Genomic DNA, 25,051 nt, shown 5'->3' with positions numbered 1-25,051 from the left:
ATTGACTGGGAGCAGTTTACTGTTCACGGAAACACAAAGTACGATGTTCAGGCATCGGTCAGGATCACATTCAGCTTTTGCCATTTCTGAACAGTGCAGAAGAATAAAGGAATGACAAAACCAAAATAAAACTTCAGTTTTACGATGATAGGCCCAAACATTTCACAAGCTGAAATGTGAAATGATAGGCTGAGATTGTTTGCAGTAGCAGGGGACTCGATTCAGAAATCTTCCATATCCATTCTCAGGCCTATACTTTAGTCTCATGTGAGGGTAACAGCTATTTCTTGTCAAATAAAAGAACAGTAACACACTATGGAATAAACAACTGATAATTTAAAATAGTGTTATCTATCACAAAAATAATGCTGATGTCTAATTTTGAAAGGTAATATTCAGATGCTGTATGCAAGCCATGCACAACTCCACTCCTTATGACAAGTAATGGCCATAGAATGAGCAATAAATGTCACTGATTTTTCATATTATAATTCCGGTAAAGGACAGAAACAGATTTGAGCATAGGCTGGTAAATTTCAAAGACAATTTTGCTTTACCTATGAAATTCTGTCGACAGGCAATATATTTATGAGGAAATTCACTGTCAGAGTGCTGAAACAGAACAGATGTAGACTCACCTAACTCCTGCAAGCTTGAGATTACAACCTACATTTCAGCAGGGTTTTTTTATGCTTTGAAAAACCACTGCAAAATTCAACACTGAAGATAGCTTCTGCTCAAAGGAGGTTCAGCACTGGGGAAAAAAAAGAGTGCTGCAAACTGACTTGAGATACCTTACATGCAGAAAAGGGTTTTGCAGAATACGAATGAAATGACAATGCACAAGAAACCAGAAAGTGGTTTAAAAAAAAATAATCTTGTTTTCAAGACATGAAAAAAACCCTTTGTTGAGGATGTGCATATATCTTAATGCAACACTTTTAATAGCATTGACTACTACTAACTTTAAATTCTGTATTTCATAGAAATCTAAGGGAGATGCTTTCAGAAGGGCTCAGAATGGAGGAAACGCTACTCCCATGAGCTCACAGCTGTCAGCTGCAGTGGAAGCAAGAGCAAGACTGTCACTGGGCACCTTCAATGTGTACAGAGTGCTGCAACAACACTGACTAATCATGGATAGCTGTCATTATCTAAGGCAGCTTTTAATGATTTCAGTTGACCAATGGAAAAATTGAGGCAAAAAAGAAAAAACGGTGCAAGAAATGAAACATTAAAGTCACTAACATTAAAGGCAGAGTTGTCAATTTTCAAACAATTTTCATTCCTTAAGATCACTACACCTACTGAAGCTGGTTCCCTCAAAAACCAAAACAGCTTACTGCATCACAGCCATTATTTCCATAGCAAACTGTCCAGACAGATCAGGATAATCAAGACATATAGACTGAAAAATCCCTACAGATATCTTTGTTTACCTTCTTCCTCTGTACCAACAGAAAATCCCTCTCTGAAGCAGGAACACTAAAACAGTTAAAAACCTATCCATCAATAAGCATTTCAGAGGGGATTAAAGAAGCCCAGAGCTATTCAATTTAATCATCAAAGCACAACATTGTTTTTGTGTTTTTTTGCTTCCTGTGACTGATGCATCGATGTATCACTTGATCTTGTCTTTCAGACTCATGACTCCACAGCAAATAACGTCAGATAGATGTATATAAGCACACACACCACACAAACATCAGCCTGGGAAAACAAACAAAAGGAATACAGAATTATTGACATCAACCTCAATATTCGTATCAATCCATTCATACCCAAGCCACCAGCATCTCTATCTGGCAAAAGTGTATCATTAACAGCTGATTTTAAAAGATTCTGATATGGACTTTGAAATGCTTGCCTGTGATGAGCTACTTCAAAGTTGAGTTGTCTCAATGCCATATAACATAGATGAGATTGGCAGAAAAGATCAGAGTGAGATATCCTTAATTAAGGATAATAAGGAATGAGATTCCATAAAATGAAGAGACCAAATAACAGGGCAATTTGATGAGAAGAACATTAGCACTTACTTTGCCTTTGATCCTAAATCATCTACGTTTGTTAACCTTGAGGACACTGCCAAGGTGCTGATGTTTTTAAGGAAGCTTCTTGTCAGGGTGGTTTGAAGGCCACCACCTTCAGGACATCATCTCCCCTCACTGCCCCAGTGCTAAGAGGTTTAACTAAATCTACTGCCTTTTTTTTGTGGAGTTGCTACTGGTTTCTTCTTTTCTTTTGGAATAACAGGTTTAGCTTACGGCTAAGGGCACCAACCCCATGGCATATGACAGTTTCATTTTTTATTTAAATCAAAACAGCACAAACTGCTGCTAAAGGCCTGATCCTGCAATCTTCAAACATTGAAATCTCCTACTGCTTCAATGCAAGAACAAGAACACAATAAACAGCTTTTATTTAGTCTAGCAGTGACAGTCTGGTCTGCTTTATCTCACTGCTGTTCCTCTACTGCAGTTCTGTGGTAATAAGGTAGACTTGTAAGCCTGAAATTGCTTTACATTTTCAACACAGTGAATTTTGAATGATCAAAGAACCTGACACAAACTCCCAGGGAAGGAACCTGTGACTCAGGGAACATTTGGGATAGATCCTGTTCTCAGCGTACACACATAATTACCACTAACATCAATGTGTGTTGTGCTCATCAAAGACAGATAAGGAACTTAGTGATATGCCATCTTACAGCTGAATTATGGCAGCAGGAAAACCAACCCAAGAAAATAACTTAAAAACTAATGACATTGCTGAAAGGTCAGATAGGATTCATTCTGAAATGCTGGCATGTTTGAAATCTTGCTGTACTTCCATTAGCTGCAGCTACTCTGAGAGCCATAGGGACCAACACAAACCTAGTTTAAGCTAAGTGACATGTTTTACACCCTACACTATAAAGCAGATTTCCAAACTCTGCAAGGATACACGTACATACATGCAGCTGACATGATTAAGTGTCTCCGGCAATGCAAACATAACTCTGACCTAAGTAAGCATCCTATTTTTTGCAATCAATCTCTCAGCATCCCCATTGCATATTTGTAACAGCGTACGACCAAAATAACCTGCAGCATCTACAGTCAGAACATTCACACATCTTTGTATCTGAGAGCATGACTAAACAAAGCTGTTTAATAAAGATCAGTTTCCCCCCCATGAGGCAGCTATAACAAAAACAAGAGCACAGAAAATTTTACCAAATAACTTCCTCATTGATAAGATGAAGTAAAAGAAGTTTACACAATGCACTGAAAATAATAGCAGTGTGGAAGTGCTAAATATCATTGTAACAGCTTTATTGATGTTCCCAAATAATTTAGAAGTACTGATGTTATAGGAATAGAGAAACACATCTAATACTCCACCCGTTCCAAACAGTTTATTCAGTCTTAGAATAATTACCCACAGAAGAGATTTTAAACTCCTTTCTTGTGAAATCCATCGGCTTTCATCAGGTATCAATATAAAGTTAAGAGCTCTCTGTAGTATCAAATGTTTTGTGAGCTTCACAGAAAGCAGCTTGATTAACTTATTAAGAAATTTAGGAGGGAACTTCCCAGCCACAGAAGGCCAGCCCCAGCAGGCTAAAGGGAGCACTGTCTTCAAGGGACTGGGCATCTTCTAACATAGGAAAGAGGATGCACAGCAGACGAACGCAGGGAAAAGAATAAAGGAACAGAAGGACAAATCCATGGTATAAGATGAAATGATAACATTTTGCACACCTCATCTGAAGGCTCACTAAACAGGTCTGACTTCAATAAATGTTGAAATAAATAGAGTGTTTCCTAAAAATACCAGTGATCGTAAACTTGAAACCAAAATACGTCCATATTTTTTTTCCTAGAACACTCTTCTTTTTTCAGCACGAAGTGTGGTTTGGGAGACATACAAGGATTTTTTTTGCAGAGCTCACCAGCCTGTGCTCTCCCCAACACCTGCCCTCCCCAGCCCCCTGTCAGGGTAGGTCCCAGGTTCACTCTTTGGGCAATCGTGCTCCACTTTTGTGTGATGCTTCCATTGTTACAGTTATTTGCTTTTCTAAAAGACAAAAATTGCTTTTTACACTTACCCTAAAATGGAAGGCAGCTGTAAAACCCACCAGCCCTGGAAGGTTTAACATGAGTCAGTGCAATATATTTAGCTTCACCTTTGCCTAAGCGCAGTGTTGTGGCAGCAAACAAGGCCGTACATGTTTAGCAGCACTTGTTCAGTACAAAGGCCTTTGAAATTCAGCCCAGGGTATGCAGCATCTGTTAGGAGCCATTATAAAAATTGGCAACTCTACAGGCCCAGGATTTACTTTTCAAATAGAAGTAATTTAACTGTCCAATAAATAAATAAATAAGAATTCATTCAGCAGTTTTCTAATGCTCTCCGACCAATCGAGAACAGCAGCGGCCAGGTCCGGGCAGCCTTCCTGGCACCTCTCACATCAAGGGCAGGAGGCAACATCTTGCCCTTCGTCAACCTTCTGAACAAACCATTTTAATCACAAAGTTCTCTGCATACCTAAATAAGTTCTGTAATCCCCTGTTTCTGGATTTGGCTCTTGGCCTCCTTAAGATGGGAAAGCACCTCCATTTTGTCCTCCTACTTTCCAACTGCTTCCTGTAGGCCACATAACACAAGCACATCTTTCCATTCTCTTTATGTAGCTGCTGAGCCCCCCTCCCTGGGAGGTCACCTTCCTCTGGAGAAGTCTGCCCTGCAACTAGGCAGCACCGATAAATGCCACCCCAGCACTCTACCTTCACCTGTACTGCAGGAAACCCTTTTCCCTCATTTTTAAAGTCTCCTCCTTGCAGTGCTCCTTTGCACAACAGGCACAGCCGCTCCTTCCCCGCAGAGCCACATCATCCCGGTGTTCCCAGTGCCAAAGCCTCCAAATTCACTTGCATTGGCACATCCCAAAAGGTGCGGCCTGACACAGATAATTATTTTTTCCACCCTCAGAGGGCTGTTGTGTGGATTAACAAGGTAAGTTTTATAAAACGCCCAGAATGTGCAAAGTCCTATGTAAGCGCTAAGGATTATTACTAGAGACAAAAGTGCTTTGAACCATTCTGTGGCGATGTGATGGGGGGAAAAAAATAGAAAAGAAAATGTGAGTTACTAGCGCTATGCCCCAGGAGCAAGCGTCACTTCTTGCACAGAAGAGCAGCCACATTTCTTGGTCTGTTCCACCTGCACACCCTGTACCCATCGGTTTATTTTGACTATCTGGATCTAACATGCTCTGACCTGACACATCCCGGTCTTCACAGACGCCACGCATTAACAATTCAGAATTGGTCAGCTGCACCTTGAGTCACAATTGCTCCCAACTAAGCAGTAAATTAATTCTTTGTAAAATCATTCATTTTTAATCGGTATGAAACATTAGTCCAACAAACCATGTTCTTTAACCAAATTTCTAAATATATTTCCAGTTTAACTGTTTTTTTTAAGCCTAGCAGCATTTCTCACTGACTTCATCTTTAGCCACTGGAGAAAAGAGGACATTCTGAGCACAGGACTGGGGGCTGGAAGCTCAGTGCCTGGGACCAACCCTGGGCTGATCCAGGCATGGCCACAGCCCACCTTCTCTGCCTTACTTGTCTTCTATACAAGCAGAAATTGATACACCAGTATTAGGGGAGACAGACTGGTGAATCCCTGTAAAGTGCCTGGAACACATGAAGCCTTCCGTGAAAGCAAATGTTACTATGCAATATATGTTACCTGGCACAGACACCCCTTAACGCTGCAGGAAATGAAGGCATGCAAAATATAGCATGTTAATTTTTGTCTATTGAAAACAAATTAGCTTTGGGAGAATGTTACCAGGAAACCCATTCAACTGCTGCACTATCAATTACATACTCTATTGTCACATATTTTATTGTCAAGCTGGTGTGATCAAGTCATCAGACACTGGATCAGGATTTTCGATTCAGGGGCTCTATGTCCTGCTTTTGCTGCCTTGGTGAATTCGCCAAAGTCGCTCTCCCACTCCCCATGTCTGTTTCAACTTATAAAATGGAAATGATGATACTGATCTCTTCTGTAGAGGACTTTGAGATCTGCTCATGGAAAGTGCCAAACGAAGGTGAAATGTTACTATTATACATAACCTGAATTCTCTTGAGTCTGTTCCAGCTGCGAACTCAGCCACTCTGAAACACTTCAAGTTCTTAAGCATCTTTTGGTCCTCTTCAACAACAGCTTGGTAAAAACATTCTGCAATACTCTCAAAACCAGCAGACATACTTTTTTTTTTTTTTTTTAATTAACAAATCGCACCACTTGCCTTTTTAATTGTATCCAGGAAACACAGCTCTTGACTGTAAAAATGGCAAAAGGTGAAAAGATAATGAATTGATGGTAACATCTCTCGACACATACAAATGAAGAAAACTGAGGTCAGCACATGCTGCAAAATCATGACAGATTGCACTCCAGAGGAGCACAAAGATGAGCCAGCACTATGCAACTGATTTATCTAGGGATTAGTCAGAGGTCACTCCTGCAATAGTTTAGGAAAGCTCATTGCTTAGCTACCAGCAGAACACCTCACACGAGCTCTAGCTTCCAGCTACGACCATACTTAACCCTTTTGTTGCCTAAAAATAATCACTGCTCAGACAAGTAGGTCGCTGATGTTACATCAAGTTGATTATCCCACCTGCTGTCTTGTACCCGTAACATCATAAAATGTCAGACCCAAAGTACAAGAGACTATTCCAAAATCATCTGTTCTCACCAGAAAGGACAATTTCCCTTTTCATTCTAATTTTAACAGAGCCCCAAAAGTACCATCTCTTTTCAAGGTACGCATTCCATTTAAAAAGTCATATGTCAAAGCCATAAGTCAAAGAAGGCCATTGTATGTTTGTACAGTACCAACCACAGCAGGCTCTCATTTCATAACTGGATGCAGATCCATGATGGGTTGTTGTCGTGGTTTAACCCCAGTCAGCAACTCAGGACCACGCAGCCGCTTCCCCCTTCCCCCTCCCAGTGGGGTGAGGAGGAGGAAAGGAAAGGAAAAAAAGTAAAGCTCGTGGGTTGAGGTAAGAACAGTTTAATAACTAAAGTAAAATATAATACTAACAATAGTAAAAAGGAAATATAATAATAGTAATGAAAAGGAATATAACAAAAAAAAGGGGGGGGGGGGGAACAGTGATGCACAATGCAATTGCTCACCACCCGCTGACCGATGCCAGAGCCGTGATCTGCCCCTCCTGGCCAACTCCCCCCAGTTTATATACTGGGCATGATGTTCTATGGTATGGAATACCCCTTTGGCTAGTTCGGGTCAGCTGCCCTGGCTGTGCTCCCTCCCAGCTTCTTGCACACCTGCTTGCTGGCAGAGCATGGGAAACTGAAAAGTCCTTGGCTTAAGATAAGCGCTACTTAGCAACAACTAAAACATCAGCGTGTTATCAACATCATTCTCACTCTAAATCTAAAACACAGCACTGTACCAGCTACTAAGAGAGTTAACTCTGTCCCAGCCGAAACCAGGAAAGTTGTTAATCATCCCCCTCCCGACTTCTGCCAGGGAAGAACAGTATCTATTTATCAAATACTCGGAAGCAAAGCAGCAGCTGATCAAACGTGCATGTTTATAAGAGGACATCATCTTGGGATGCCTGGAGACTGTCAGTCAAGGTGCTTTCAAAAGACCTACTCAACAGCTCACTAAGGTTCCTTTTGAACAAAAACTGATAGAAAACAATCTTCCTGTAGCTGAGAGCCATCAGACACATGCCGAAAATCTGACAAAACAGAGAGGCAGCCTGCTTATTAAAGGTAATTTAATGAAAAAAGATACACGCTAACATTGAATAAATCATTATACCTCGTCCAAACAGAAAAAGCAAAACTTTGGAGATTGATGCTTTAAACACTGTTGCTTTCTGTCCTGGTATTCGTTGAGTTTTATAGGGATCTCATCAGTATGTAATTCTGTTTGCAAATGTCGTAGTTTAACCCCAGCCGGCAACTAAGCACCACGCAGCTGCTCACTCACTCCCCCCCCGCCCAGTGGGATGTGGGAGAGAATCAGAAAAAAAACCCTCGTGGGCTGAGATAAAGACAGTTTAATAGGACAGAAAGGAATGAAAAATAACGATAATGATAATAATAATATGACAATAGTAATACTAAAAGAATTAGACTATACAAAGCAAGTCATTCACAATGCAATTGCTTACCACTCACCAACCAATGCCCAGTTAGTTCCCGAGCTGCGATCCCCCCCTCCCAACCACCTCCCCCAGTTTATATACTGGGCATGACGTCATATGGTATGGAATAGCTCTTTGGTCAGTTTGGGTCAGCTGTCCTGGCTGTGTCCCCTCGCAACTTCTTGTGCCCCTCCAGCCTTCTTGCTGGCTGGGCATGAGAAGCTGAAACATCCTTGACTTAGTATAAACACTACTTAGCAACAACTAAAACCATCAGTGTGTTACCAATATTATTTTCCTACTAAATCCAAAACACTGCACTATACCAGCTACTAGGAAGAAAATTAACTCTATCCTAGCCGAAACCAGGACAGCAAATATTACTTTCAGCTTGCACTCTGCTAGAAAACTTTACTAATTAATCAGAAGGAAATCTCCAAGTTAATTTATTAAATTAAAAAGCACTGAACTCCGCTGTGTCTGTCATCAACCACAAGTAAGATGGAACAAACCAGACCAACAAAGTGCTGATAATGCTTTATCTTAATTACTGCAATATACCCTTACCAGGCAGGGGAAGGGATCCCGTGTAAGAGTCATTTAGAACCTCTTTCCCTAATAGTGTTAGGAAACTGATAATCGTAAGTCTCATACATTAATGCAATTCTTAACAGTTTCAAGAGTATAATCATCAACATCTCCTCTTATTGCAAACCATACAGTTAAAAATGGAGGCTTCTAGTGAATATTACAAAGAAAATGAGCTGCACCTGCTGATGGTTATGATTCCTACAGAAGTCGTAATCTTTCAAAAAAAAAAATAAAATCAAATACTTGCCAATTGAAGCTTTGCCTCAATTTTCATACTTACCACAGAGGGGTAACCGTGAAGACTGAACTTCTTTTTTGTTAATAATTTGGAAATGCTGACCTACAAAAGTGGTATGTATTGCAGTTCAAAGGGTTCAACACATGCAAATACCCATGTGCTGACATTGTGGTTTATATTTCTGAGACAAAAATAAGTTCTTCCATAATAATTTACTTCCTTTTAAATCGCTTGTCTGCCTTAAACATTGTCCCGAACCTGTATACATTTGCTCAGATGAAGCAAGCTATCCACAAACAACACATTGCCTACCCGTGAGAACAGAGAGACCTCTGAGGGCAGGTCCCAGCTCCTTCCAAAAGCACAGCTCATTACAGCTGTTCCTACAGAACTACAGAAGCCCCCAAATCACTCTGCACAAAGGCCCTGTGGCAGGGGGGAGCCCCTCAGACAGGTCCCCATCTGACCGATCCCCCTCCCTCCCACTGGGACACGCTCGCAGGTGGATTTCCTCCCGCTCGGACAGAGGAAGAGATCTGCTCTGGAACCCTTACACCTGCCGTCTGGAGGATCCTACAACCCAAATCAATAAAGTTATCGGTAAGTATGAGGCATACATAACCCTAAGTCCAACACAATTTAAATGCAGTTGTAAAACTAGTTCATTGCTTATTTTGGGCCCAGCAGAGGAAAGGTGTTGGAAACGAAGCTGTCAGTCTGTGCAGAGGAGCAGTAGGAGATGGAGAGAGAAAAGGAAAAAGGCACAAAGATACAGATGAGAAGGGGGGAAATAGAAGGGGAGAGCGGGGGGGATAACGGATAGGACATAACGGATGCCCAACTGGGCACACCACTTCACAGCCCACGCATACCACACCATTTGGCTCTCTCTATGCAGAAAATTTCACAAGCGAAGGTATCTTTATGTGCTGCTTTATACTGCAATTAACCCCGAGCAGTTGCTGAATATCACTTTTTGTGCACAAAACAGATGTGAGCTCCATCCTTGCCATACCAGTGGCCAGCATTTTTGCACTGTATTTTTTCTGAAGATGCAATGCAAATATTCAGTGTACAATCACCAGCTTTCCTGATTGCTGTCATGGGGCACTTCCTTTGGCTGAAGAAGACCACAGAGATCATTTAGTTACAACCATGCACATGGAAAGAGTTTCTCAGCCACAGCAGATGAAGTAATGAAGCTGGCAAGAACAAATTCTAAATCATTAAATTATAAATTAACAAGACCACCTAAGGAGTAAATATTTAGAAGAGCTCACTGAAGCCTTATGGATAGGAGCATCATGACTAATTATTCCAGTGATCATTTAAACATGAAGTTAGGAAAGATTAGAAACAACAGAGAAATAAATCTCACCAATTACATGCATAAATGCAGATTAATGCCATATGAGTAGCTACCATATGAATATTCAATGCAATTATTAAAGCATTAATGAAAGTCACAGACAATCTGATTTTCATTTTTAAATAACCAGCTGCAGAAATGTAAACCTGCACATTTTTTTCTTTAACTTCATAATTCAGGAGTAAAAGGCAATTTGTTCAGAGTGTATAAAGTATCACTGAAGTTAAAGGGCAGGACAACTGATTAAGGAATTGGAAACAGCATTAGAAAACGAAATCCAATGAGCAAACTCAGTATGTCTGAATGACAGAAAAAGTTCTTACAAACAAACAAGCCAAAAAAAAAAAAAAAAAAAAAAAGAGAGAGAGAGAAAAGGAAACAAACATTGGGAAACTAAATAAACAATGAAATTGTTACTTCAGTGTAGAGGAATTTTTTCATCTTCATTGTGTGCTCAGATTTCATTTTGCACCAATGAAAGTACTGTCAGTTATTCATAAAAGAATAACAAATTGTTTATAACAGGTTGTAGACACACAAAGGAATTAATTCATTAATGCAAAACGATTATTTAAGAACATTTCCATACTTATATAATTTCTCATCATTTGTTTTAAAAAGGAACTTCTACCACATCTTATTTGTTGTTATTCAGGACAGCAGAATTGCTGGAGGGCGCAGCGAGAGCTGAAGAGCAGGCAATTAACACAAAAAGGAAAAACCACAGCAGAAACTCTAGCCAAAATCTCAGCCCCCTGAGTCCTCCTCTGACAGCAGAGAATGCAGATGGTGGCAATAGAAATCTCCACTGCACAGGCTTCAGCTAACAAGCACACAGAATACAGGCGATCTGGCAATTTGAAATTTCAACACAGGTAAGAGGTAAGCCCGCTTCCGACAGTGGTTCGAGGCAGCCAGTGGAGAAAGATCCCCCTCCAACCGCTTACTTCCACTGGTAAACATGAAGAACAAAAATTCTGGGAATTTGGATTACATCCATCACTGACACATAATTGCAGGTCACTGTACTGTGCCTCAGATGTAAAATAAGGCTAATAAACTCTTATTTTGTAGAGCCTTCAGAAGGACTTGAGTAGTAAGTCTGTCTAAAACAACAGTGATCTAAATCTGTAAAACAACAGCGATCTAGACTGAAAGAGCCACGATGCAGATGTGACTGTCATAATACACAGTTTTGCCTTTATATTCCCATACCAGATTATACGTCTATTTTCTTAGCAGAAAGGAAGTAAGGCGAATACCTCTGCCATTCAACAGTGCAGATATAGTATATTTTTGAAACATTGGCTATTTCGCAATTACCCTAAGTCATGAAATGTTGCACTGTACCGTACTGTTTTCTTTTGAAATTATCTATTACGTGGGTATTGTGAATCACCATGTTCACGTACGCAGCTGACTAACTTCAGACTGTATGGAGCATTTTATTCATTCTAGCTCTCATATGGATTCTTAAATGAACAGATAGCTAATTTCAAAGATGAACATTTTGCCATTTTCAACCCATTCTCCCCTTGCCTCCCCCTCCTGCAGTACAGCTTGAGGACCATCGCAATTAATCCAGAGATCTGCCACTGTTTTACTTGATTAATTTGATCATGGGCTGTATCGTCAACAAGGAAAACTGTATCAATAGCTTGCAGCTAACTAGTGATGATACCAGGGACCATCTTGTTAACCTAAGACCACACAGTAGCCCCAAAAAATCTTTATCCTAGAAACGAAATATTTCAAAAGCTCCTCAAATTGGCAGGCTCTCGGGGTGAAGGGGAAGAAGTTTCTAATAACCACTCTCCTTGGGTGACAAGTTCATTTTCATGCAATATTTAAAGAAATGAGGATTTCCTGCGCAGCTGTTACAGTGTCCTTAGAGACATCGTTTTCAGTCACTCTGCGCAGTCGTCCCTCTGCTCCCTCTTAATTCTAGTCAACAACAGCCACAGGCAGATTACGTAGCTGGGACTTTACCGAAAAGACTAGGAGCCTATAATAGCACTCATAAGCCAAGTGATTTTTTTTCTGTGGCCAGTATCATATATAAATATGTTTTAGACCTAAATACTGACGAGATCTGTGGTTATTCCTGTTACTTGTCAGTGGCCATGATCTCCATGGCATTCATAATGCTTTACTGTTCGCCAACTTAGGCAACTTATCCTCTTGTGAAATGTACTAAAACACTGGATAAAAGACAGATCTTGCAAAACATTTCATGAGCTATAAATTAAAGAGAAGGCCAGCAGCCAGAAATTTTAAGTCTTATTCCTTTTAGAAAAACAATGAATTCAAGACTCGTGGTCTACAAACCTGGCCATCTGCTTATATGCTTCTTCAGCCACCGCAAAGATATGTGGATCCATATCCCCCATATTTTGGCCACTGTATGCATTGATGATATCCTCGCCATAGATAGGCAATTGTTCATAAGGATTTATGGCAACTAAGACAATACCTACAAAGGAAATGAAACAAAAGGAATTATTAATAGTTGTTTCAAAATAAACCAAAAAACAACCAACTATTGTTCTAATCTTTCTGAAAATATTAACTAGAGAAGAATAAGGATCTGATACTACTGATGTCAACAGATATTTATTCTGACCACAGTTTTGCATACAAAAAGTATCAGAAGAGTTTACTTTTACTCTGCTTTAGGAAACACATCAGGGACAACTTTTTACTTTTTCTGTCTATCTGCCTTTTCTAAAGCTAGCATGCATGAAACAACCAGATTCAGAGTGTGTTGACTTGAAATACCGCCTGCTCAGTGCAGTAAACCAATGAATGTGCATCATACTTCCCTGTGTTTTACTGTGAATTACAAATAATAATGTGATGTGTGAATTGTAACTACTACGTGGCCTCGCTGACCGTCAGTTTGGATATGTGAAGTGTGTTAACCCTTCAGCCGTTATGCTGTGCCCAGGAATAACATCTTCAGTTTTTGTAACAAACAACAAAGTAGAGTCATGGTGTAATTTGGATTCCATGGTATCTCTGCCAGTCAGGCAGGACAACCTCCTGCTCAAAGGGATCAAAAAAAATACATGTAGACATATTTCATAGGGCTGATATACAGCGGTACACAGTCATGTCAGGAAATTAAGTAATTACAACTCTAGAAGGCACCATAAAACCCTCATCTCATACATCTGTGTGTATAACTACTTACACCTTCCATTTTCTAGTTTTTCCATCCCAATTAAACACATATCTGCCTTTTTTAACACCACTCATTACTACAGCATTTCAAAACTCATGCCATCCTTTTACTCTCCCCACACAGGAAAACTTAAGTCTTACTCCATACATCCTTCCTAAGCACAAAGTGCGATCTCAAATGCTTTTGGTATGATTTTCATGAGAAATGAGGATTGCTCTGCCCACAGGGATGATTTGACAAAGATTACGTATACCTTTCTCTCCTGCAGCATTTACAATGGATAGGGAACACTTATTTGCTCCGTGAAGGGGTGAAAACACTGATCACTGCCACGTGAGACCCAGCCGTGTCAGGCAAACTGTGCTCTCTTGACATGGCAATTCCTCCTCACCTTGACAATGTGATAAGGGGAAAAAAAAGAAACTCTAATTTTAACTGTCACCATTTTAAAAATAGAATTTCTTCTTACATACATATTTTGGTGCCTAAAAGCAAGAATGCAGGTGCAGATGGCTGCATAGTGACTATAGGAAGCATGCTACACACACTCCTTGGACAAACCATCCCTGAAGAACCTGCACCAGAAGCATTTCCATAGCACTCAACTCACTTCTAAATTTACTCAGAAATTCACACACACACACACACACACAGACTTCCTCAATGCAGATCCCAGCCCTCTGCTCTGTGCAGATTACAGTGGTGTGACGTCTATCTAAGAAATTTTCCATGGAAAAGCTGGGAAAAGGGAAGTGAAAGCATCTACAGTCTGGCACTGCTGCTGGGAGCATCATCCCATTTTTAAATCCTGTCATGCATTTATAGATCAAGCACAAACCATAGCAAAAACATTAAACAACAATAAAATATCTTTCACTAAGAGATCTGAGAGACCTCGATCTATTTCGTCAAATATACGGCAAGTTTTAAATCTAGACACGCCCATGTAAGTAGAGTCAGTGTTTTTCCATCAGCCATGACTCCACTGAAATGACTCAGGGGCTCGAGTGAAAAGTCTCTATAAAAACTTATGCCAAGTTCTAATGCTGTAGTGATGAGCCAAAAAATGAGAGGGGTTAGGGAGGGGAAGGGACCTCATTACTAGCAGACTCGAGGAATATTTTTGGTGTCAGTTTTTAACATCTGTCCTTTGTAACTGCAAAAAAGTAGTAAAAAGTTAAGTAAGGCCACGCCGCTGAGCCGAGCCTCCCAGGCTTGCAAGTCCATCAAAGAGACATTAAAAAAAAGCTGTGCGAGGCTTCAGACAATTCCCTCCTGCTTTTGGCTACCTTGGCAAAAATAAACCCTTGAATTCAAAACAAGCAGCCCCATGACAAGTCTCCAGCACCTTAAATCACTTAACTTCAGTAGTGATCTGTAAAATCAACAAGCAACTACCATCCGGAAATATCCAGAACAAGTGCGTTAGGAATTATATGCTTTCTATGGAACTTTTAAATCAGTCTGTCTCACAGGACTATAATCCAGATTAATTTACATATAACTTCTCTTCATCTCCACTAAATCATACTGCTATTTTAAGAAATATCACAGCCTTTCCCAAATCAGACTTATGTGTGTTTTCGTTCCTACAATTACACTAAATTGATCTCTAGCTACTCTTTTTGCCATTCTTCTTATATATACCCAAAATAAGTGTATCTAATTCTTTTATCTTGAACGTATTCACCCATCTGTGGACAAACAGGATATTAACATAAATAATTTATTAATTTAAATTAAAGTTTGCTCTCCTGCATAGCAGGCAGTACTTCTATATCTGAACTAACCAGCAGTATTCACTGAGTTTTCATCACAGCCATAGCAGTTTTTCCATGTAAGCATTCAAAGTTTCCTTTGTAACTTTTCAACTTCCTTCATTAATTCTTCATTTCACATTCCCAACAGTAAAGCAAAGTTATAAATCACCTCTGAATTGCTGGTGAAAGGCTGACTTGAAATTAAGAAATCAGGAGGTTTTCTGTTTAAAAGTTTGGATGACTTCAAAGTGAAATTTTAAAGAATTTAATATCTATTTGACATATTACACTAAGACAGCATGGTTGAATTCATTTCTAGGGCCGTGGACATCCATCTGTCCCAGTTCTAGTTCTGCTGGTTGAGAATAATGTTACTGTAATTCTCTTGGTGGATTAAAGTGTTTTTAATCTCCTTCGGGCTGAATCAGCTGGGTTAGCTCAAACCACCTTCACGGGGTATTTAAACTAACCTGGCTAATGTGGGAGTCAGATTAAGGAGGCAAATACAGTTCCTTCCACAGGCAGAGCTCTAAGGCAATAATCTTTGCAGACGGTAGATAACTTGTACTCAGGATGGGAACTGAAAGAACAGTTTGAAAGGTGAATGTCTGTGGCCAAAGGATCAGGTTTTTAAAGGCCGACAGGTCAACTTTATTTTCCTTAGCTTATAACATAACATACATATGCCTTCATCCCAAACTAATAAATCCACAGCATACTGCATTCCTCAGGTCACCAGATAGTGTTAAACCTCCTTCACCCGCACTTTGACCACCAGGAACCCCCACACTATTGGATCCACATGTTTCTAATAAACCCACACGCAGCTCCCAGAATCATCACTTGAGTCTTGTTTGGAAGCAAAACAGCCGACCAAGCTCCACCATCCCAGGCCCTTTGGCAGACCCATCCATGAAGAGCTAAAGGCCTTCCAGCCCGATGAGAAACTATAAAACCAGCCAAACCCACAACTAAAGCTGCATGAGGGAAAACATGAAAACAACATGTTTTCCCAAACACAGCAAAACAGAACTAGCAGACAGCACATTCCTTCTGAAAGCCTCTTAAACGATGCTGAACACAGAGCATGTTTGCAAGCAGCCGAAACACAAACCAGGCAGGCTGTCTTATGGGAGGGGTATGGTGGTATCAGTAGGCACGGGACCACGAAACTCAGACTGAAAACGCCTTACAAGCTCAGGCCATGAGACTCCGATTGCACAAAAGCCCTTTCACAAAACGTTCCCCCATCAAGAGCTTTGCCGTGGGAGCACTAGGGAGAGAAACACAGACAATGTCTAAACTGGGGGAACTGAGGTGGTTTCCCAGTGCCGCGACCAGAACATGCACCCTCAGCAGGGGTTGCCCAGAGAGGCTGTGGTATCTCCATCATTGGAGATACTCAAATACTCAGATACTTTGACTGGTCCAAGCCCTGAGCAACCTGATCTGGTCAGACCTGTCTTAAGTTGGGAGCTTCACTGAAGACTTCCAGAGGTCTCTTCCAACCTAAATTATTCTGTGCCTCTAGTCATGTTCTGACCGCATGATGGGATGAGACGTGGGTATGAATCATCTCCCACTCCTACAGGAATGAAGGCTGACTGCAAGCAGAGGGTGGCAAAGTCTGATTCAGTCTGCCGTGGTCTGGACATTGCTGAGAGCAGGACTGGGAGCAGATGCACTCTGCTGAGCATCCGCAGATTAGGAATAGCCGGAGTGAGCAAAATGTGGCAGGATGTTAACGCCTGCAGTCTGTCCATCACAACATGTTTAACATGCTGGTTGCCTTAGCTTTCCATACCCATCACCATGGGTGGAGCTGTAACAGTGACCAGAAGGGGGAAAATCTGACCCTTGGCATAGTCCATACGCAGAGACCAGGACAGGACGAGGCCTTCAGCTGCAGAACACAAATTCCTCCTTCAGATACCTGCAGCCATGATTAGCTGATATCTGTCAAGGGCCACCTTGCAACATGACTTCCCTACTCTATAGTTTGCAAAACAGCGCAAAGTACAATGAAATTCTAAACAGCAAGTCTAATAACATATGATAACATCAAGAAGGCTCAGTATACTCTGGCTTGCGATACCAAGAACTGGGACTGTCCTACAAAAGTCTGATTAGAGACAAAGTGAAACTGATATTAAGAAAGAAATCATGGGGCATGTTTTCTGCTGGCATAAACTGGGCTACAATGAATATGCAAATGATAAATTTGACTACACGTACTGGAAAAATGTGTCTTTGCCTTAATCAGACAATTACGAGAAGGAAATTTTCAATATCTGGTTTCTAGCAATCACATCATCACGTTATGTTTTGTTTTACTCAGCTTAAAATGTAAAAAATCCACTAATGACTTAAACTGTTTCTTATGCACGAGCACAACGTCCAAAGTACAGATAAACTAGAGAAATATTTGAAAAATTTACAAAGTTTATGTATATTGAAAGGTTATATTAAAAGTTAGCAATGTATTTTGACTAAACACTGAGATTTAAAAGAAACACAAGCACACAGAGAAAAAAGCCCAGAAGCATGAAATCTAAATTTTAAGCCTCAACTATCTCACAATGTTTCTTTAAAATAGACCACTCAGCTGCAATTTCGCACTTATGGCAAAGTGATCATTAAAGTAACTTCTCCCCATTCTGGCCATCTGAAAATATCACAGGCAATTACAACTTCGGGTAACCTCTACTGTGAGTTAAACGGTATTTTTAAAACAAAGATTGTTCCTATTTGTGACCGGACAAGCATTGGCTCATGCACTATTACAAATTCACTCCTATAGTTGCACTGATTAGATAACATGAAAAAGAAAATAAACTGGTATCTTCCACACAGAGATGGAGGAGCTCAATGCAGAGACAGGCAATCATAGCTGGGCAACAAATCCACCAAACAGCAAGGCTAGCCTCCTGCATCTGCACCATGTGAAGCCCTCCTCCAGCCCATGCCTATCTAAGCAAGCCTAAGGGGAACACCAACCAGCCAGGAATCCCATTGGCAAGCTAAAATTGCTGAATACACATTTTATAAACAGAGTCCATTGGGAAGCTAGAGGAACACACAGCGAAGTCAACTTTCTCTGAACCTTAATACTTTCAAGTCTACTTGATGCACTTAACCACAAACATAGCGCCTTCCATAAGAATAGCCCAACATGCCCTATCATTAAATGACTTTAAGTTAAAGGCAGACATATCAATAATCAACTTTCCTTTGCCTGTCTAGGGCATTCTCTGTAAAGATTAGGGTATGAAAAGACAGTACTTGCCACAATAGGTATAGATTAGTTTAGAGTCTATAAATCGAACTTTGAGGTTGTGCAAAACAGCAGGTTCATGGAGATAACTGAGCGCTGTGAGGTCATTTTCACCAACAAGTATGTCAGGGTTTCGCAAGGGCGGGAGTTCCTTCGTCTTCGGATCTAGGCAATATTCTAGGTCCTGAAAATCAAATGGAAACACGTGTTGAAAGAGCTGGTGTTTAGGTTTCTTCATTCAGTCCCTCCAACCATTCTTCCCAGCAAAACTTGCCCAAGTTACAAAAACACAATGCAAGATTTAAATTACCTGGTGATTTGAGTTAGCAGTTCTTTCTCCAAAAACATAATTTAAAATTTTCCAAAAGGGTTTTCTATATGCATAACAGGCAACCGTAAAGAGATATCATCTTTTTAGACTATTACTTAAGCAAATCCCTTGCTTTTGCTGCCAAATCTTTTTATTAAACAAAACAAAATACATTATATCATAAATCTAACCAGTTTTTCCATACTATTTTCCTCGTGAGCGGAGCAGACAGAGGAAGCGGATTCCCATCAGTCTGTAGTCAGCTTCATACACAGTAATATGACATGAGAATGTTGGCAGAACACCATGAAGAACACAAACTGAAAAAATGCTACTTACAATTTTTGCAGATATAAATTAATCTCTAATATAGATGTTTTAATTACATCTGTCTCTAGATCTAAAGTAACTTTATTTACCTGCTATTTCCTTGTCCCCACACAATGTGACTTAACTGGCAAACACCCCCGTTCTACCACATGCAATGTGCAAGTGTGCAACATCTCCACACAGCCTGGAATATGTGGGGGCAAAATTAATCTTGTCAGATTAAAAAGGTTGTATTCAGCTTGCCATATAAGAAATGTGAGTGAGTCAAGGACTGAAATTCATTCCAGAAAGATATTTCATTTAGAAGCTATTCTATATATATAATCTGTTCTTTTTACTTCATTGCTACGTAGGCCTTTACATGAAAGTAGGATCTAAGCTGCCCACTGGTAAGAAAAAAAAGAAATTAAAAATAAATATTTGACCAACTGCAGCAAATCTTTATTTTCCATTAAAGATCTGAGGAATCACCATCATTATATATTAAAATTAAATAACCATTTAAATGGCATGAAAAAAAATGAATAGGCCTTTACTAGAAGGATATGAGCTTTTCGTAGACATGTCATAATTTCTCTACACTGTATACAGCATCATTTTCGTAATGCCCTTAATCCTTGCCCCTTTTTATCTTTATTAATCTTCTGATGGTTATGCTCAACTTAAAAGTCACAGCTCTTTCTCTGCAACACTGTTCTCCTAGCAACACTGTTCTCATTGGAATATCAAACCAGGGTTATAGGTTTAACAGCATAAGTAGAAAAAGATGATGCAATTGAACATAATAGGCAGTTGGATAAAAGCACCAATTTTTTTATTTACTTTAAAAATCAGGCAAAATGGATTTTTGTAACTAAACAGTATAATTTATCACACCAAAGAAATACTACTGGGAGTCAGTGGACAATAACAAATGCACATACATAAATACTGATATATTTTGACAGTACAGCTTCCTGCATTAGATACATCAGTCTCCAGTCGAGAACAAGAACAATCAGCTTACAAACAATATGCAGACCTACCTTGCCCGCTTCAAGTCGAAGCTGGAGGACTTTATCTCCAGGTTTATAATCTTTGAGAAGTTCTGCTGACTTCCAGACCTCCTCTGGATCAGGGATCCAAACCCTGGCATACTGCAATACAATAATAGCAGCAAATGATCAGTGACTTCTTGTTGCAATACAGTTAAATCATCAATATACATGACACCAAAACTGTTTTTTTTTTCTTTTTTAAATACATGTTTAACAGCCAAACTCTTAAGCAAGAGACAAGTTAATTAGCATGTCTGAGGTGAATAAGTTGTTCTATTGATAAAAGGCTACACAAGCTTAATTTTATTGCCTACACAGAAAGAAAAAGGCATTTCCCATACAAAATAATGTTCCAAGATACACATTCAATGCTGAAAATCTACAAAGAAAAAAAATCTGTATTTTCAGAAAGATCAAAAACTTGGCAATCAAAAAAATTACTTGGAGTAACTCTTCTGAGTAGGTTCTAAATGCATTTGCAGCATAACATTATATAGCTTTTTTTGTGCATTCTTTTTTTTCCCCTAAGAGAACACTTTGGCACATCTGTGTTAATTCAGGCAAAGCTACCTCATCTCAAGTATTATAAGCTCTTTCCTTTGCAGTTGCAAATAGGGCAAGTTTAAAATGGATTATCTCCAGAATGCCAAAAGAAAAAAACTGAAAAGATTTTGTTGAAAAGGCCTCCAAATAACAAGGAAAAAAAACAAACCAGCATTCCAGTTAATGACCATTTTCACCCAAACTTATGAATAAAAGTAACCCAGAACAAACATATGACTTGTTTTCAAAAACAGAAAGAATATTCATATTTTTAAATGAGTGAAGATATAATGGTTATCTCATATTCAAGAATCAATTAAAGGTGTACAGAAACCACCTAGTTACTTATACAGTTGCATGTACATGCAAATATGTACATGTGAAAACAGCTCTTGAGTAACACAAGGAAAAGGCTACGACATTTTTAATATATTAAAGCTTCTGAACTGATGCTCCTGCAATGCCTAGAGAGCACTGAGATCATCCCACACCCATCACCTTTGCAAACAAAGCAGCTTCTTGGCTTTAGAGGTGCAGCCATGTTGCAAAACATTCTCAATCCACTAAATTATTTCAAAATAACTCTAATGTATTTGTCAAAGCATGGCATTTGATGGCAGAGAAAACTGCATTTGGTCATACAGCTTCATCACCTAATCTTGCAGAACTTATTTTTGTATAGCATCTTCTGCCTCAAAGAATGCTGAAGCTTCCCCCCCCCCCCCCCTTATTAACCGAGTTTTCCCACTACTTAAAATGATGAACTTCTTGTTTCTACTAGGGATTTTTTGAAAGACCAAACTTCGTATTGCCTTCTTGTTGCCCAACAGAAAATGATAAAATGTGTTCAGCAAAGGCAGCGGGTTGGGGAGCGAGACCCGAGGAGCCCCAGCCCCTGGCCCAGGAGAGGGATATGCACCCTGCCTAGCTGGAGGCTGCCAGGGAGGCGCAGTGCCTGGAATTATTTCAAACTTCACAGAGCAATTTGCTTCCCAAACCCAGGATGCTTCTCAAGAACAGTGTACATGAGTAATTTACAACAGCCTAAATCAATGGCTTTTACCCTTAACACATTGCAGCCTTTAAAGCCTGCCTCTGCCTTCATCTAGAAAGCTCTCAAACTCCTGAAAAGCTTATGCCATACATGTAAACCAACTCTCTCTACAAAGTGAAAGGAGAAAAATAATGAAATAAAGAATTAAAAATTCACTGTCATTGTTCGCACTACAGAGTGTGTTATGCTCCCACACCTGGTCTTTCTTCATCTTCACTGAATGTTTATGCCAGCCCTAAGAATCTACTTTACACAAAGACAAGAAACTTTGTTCTTTGTTGTAAATATGTGGTTGTGTTGGTTTTTTTCTTTGAGTTTTATTAGTTTCCATATATATTTGCTATTGTTTTCAGTACAAAAGTGCAGTATCACTTTATTATTTACATACCCTCTTCCTCACTCCCCCAAAAGATACGAATATTGATGAATTATTTGAAAAAATTAAAGATCCCCAAAACAATTCTTCAGTATGTGCTCTTGCCATTCACAGAGCACTGTATATAACAGCAATGGAGGCCAACAAACCAGTAGTGGAGCAGCCGGGAAATTAGCAGCAGAAGCCATGGTTTGGGCACTTGGATTATTTGTTTATTTTCAGCCCTGCTGTATCCACAACTCACAGGCTAAGAAACCTCCTTTGAGTTAAAATGAAGGTGTGTGCTAACAACTGTACGTGCCAATGCAAGTACAAACCTACAGAAACTACAGAATAATTCCAAAATAATTAACCAGGACATGACAATAGAGGTGCAGTATTAGAGTCAAGTAGTGCACTCAGGAGCAATGTCTTCTTTCCTTTCCGCTTGGTTTTTAAATGAAGGATTCCCTGTAAAACTTCATAAACACACATATATCCAAACTTACCCCAATGTACCTGTTCACGGAACTCTCTTTTATTTAAAAAAAAAAAAAACAAACAAAAAACCAAAAATCAAAACCCTGCCAGAAAGCGGGGAAGTTTTTTAGTTTAACACAAAGATGCTACAGTGCCAGACATAGCTGAAGACTAAATGCGTACCACACTTTGCCCAGGCTTTTCCACCCCGCTCCCCCCAGCTATAGCAGCAGTTCCCCATCCTCAATATTTCTGATGGGATATTGCTTCCCTCTCATCACAGGAATTAACAGAAAGCAAAGTAAATTTAATACGAAAGAGGAAAGCATTTAAATACTGTCTAGCAAAACAGGTTAGCAGGCTGGTTTCCTCTAGGCTACACAAAGAAAAGTTTCATGATGTAAAAAAGGCAGCAGCCTTGTAAGACACAAATACTGTTAACTTCAGGCAGCAAATGCTGCGTAGCAGTTTCTAACTATGTGATCTATGCCAGCATGAAATAGGCACCTTTAATTTATTCAGCTGAAACTGTACATTTTCTACTGTCTAGAGAAGGGAAAGAGAAAGCAGAAAACAGATCACCATAGAAACCGGGTTACTACAGACAGCTGAACCTTCCGCATGACATAACCCTACAGATATTAAAGTCATCCTATGAGCACTAAGCTGCAGCTTTTCATCTCTAGCATCACTGCGTAGCCTTAAATGCCTGCCAAACAAAACACCTGGTAAAAAGAACAGGTGGGAGGAAAGAGAGAGATGTTCCTAATTATAAGCACTGAATCATTTCACAACATTCTCACCTCACTAATTTAGCAGAATGATTTGCAAAATCAGATTTTCATTCTCTCTTTTATATAATCAGTTGATGTTCAAATCCCATTTTTAAACCAGTTTAAAAAAAATCAGAATGAAAATATAAGGCACACATATGAGATACCCTTGAATTCAGAAGGAAAACAATTAATTAAATGCATATTGACAGGACTATTTCAAAACTCTGTTTCTCGCCTAGACTCTCTTCCAGCCTCAGCAGACTAACATAAAAAACCCCACCACCTCCAAAATCACATGGAAGTGTGGAAGTTTTCATTTTTTACTGGTGGGTCAGAGAGCTAGCTGTATTACCACAATTTTACATAATAAGAAAATATAATAGGAAATTACAGTATTCTCTCGTACCTCATGATTTCATCTTAGATCACATGAAGAAATCAGCAGACTATAATAATTATCTATCAAATGAGACCATATGACTCACAAAGCCTCTCTTCTGAGCTATCAACCTCTTGAAGTACTAATCGACATTGCTGACAGAACGGAATTAGCCATGCAAGCGGCTCAGCAGTCGCTTCAGCAGTCAAATAGTTTTCTACTTCCATTGCACAATCACAAATACTGGAGAAGGAGATACAGCTATCTTCCCAGCTTAACAGCTCTTTTGATAAGAGCTGAAAAAGTTCACGAAATGATCTACATCCTAAAAAGAAAAAGGAAATTTCAACTCATAAAAAGCTGTCCCTAGTTTCTCAGCAAGATCTACCCATACAAGTGAACTTGTATGATTTTCACTTCAGCAGAGATCACCTTTTTACTGATTTACAGACAGCCTCAAAAAAAACCAGTCTTTCAGGTGTTAACCATGAAAAACTTACAAGAGACATTGCCCTCTCTTTGTCCAGAATGACCTCGGGTTTGGGTAGGAATAAAGCAGCTTGTTAATGTCTGGATCAAAGAGATACCGTCAATTCTGGCAGCACTAGCTGAAGGAGCTGATGGAACAGCAACAGCTGGTGAAAGTCAAAGCCAAATTTGACCAAAATCATTCAATGTGAACCTGTTGCTAACTGAACACAGCCACCTGGAGAGAGCAGGCTGCATTATTAGGCTGGAAAAAGAAAAGTGTCTATGCTAGCAAGGCATAACAACAAAACAGAGCACAAAGTCATAAAGTTCACACTGCAGAAGTGTTGAATTTACCCATGCAAAATGCAAACTTATTAGAAAAGGATTTCTGAGCTGTGTGATTTCCTTGGATGGGGTTGCTCTGAAAACATAATCTGATGCTATTAGAATAATTTGCTTCCAGCTTTATATTTTCCTCTATACTTGGTTCACAGTGCCACCACCATGGATGATAATACTGAGCCTAGAAACACCTGAAACAGAAAAGTTTAGCTTTTACATTAACAACATAAGCAGATGCATGGCCAGGTGAGTAACAGGTCGAACACAAGTCTTAACTTGACCAACGTGGATCCCCTACAAAGGGATCCTCATCACTCACACACGAGGCGGGAGGAAGTCTCGTTTCTTCCACTGCTGAAA

General features: G+C 39.7%; 1 protein-coding gene across 1 annotated transcript in view; it reads right to left on the bottom strand.

Annotated features, from left to right (window-relative positions):
• The window catches only part of MYO5A (myosin VA), a 105,257-nt gene that overhangs the window by 64,894 nt on the left and 15,312 nt on the right, over positions 1-25,051 (bottom strand). Inside the window, exons 2-4 of the mRNA XM_050903006.1 lie at positions 20,280-20,390; positions 18,627-18,798; positions 12,725-12,869 (exon numbers count right to left, since the gene is read on the bottom strand). Of these exons, the coding sequence (XP_050758963.1) occupies positions 12,725-12,869; positions 18,627-18,798; positions 20,280-20,390 (428 nt within the window). The remainder of the gene's footprint in view (positions 1-12,724; positions 12,870-18,626; positions 18,799-20,279; positions 20,391-25,051) is intronic.

This window comes from Gymnogyps californianus, chromosome 11, assembly GCF_018139145.2.
Source record: "Gymnogyps californianus isolate 813 chromosome 11, ASM1813914v2, whole genome shotgun sequence".
In the NCBI taxonomy this organism is placed as follows: Eukaryota; Metazoa; Chordata; class Aves; order Accipitriformes; family Cathartidae; genus Gymnogyps; species Gymnogyps californianus.
This window is presented reverse-complemented; position numbering and strand designations above follow the sequence as displayed.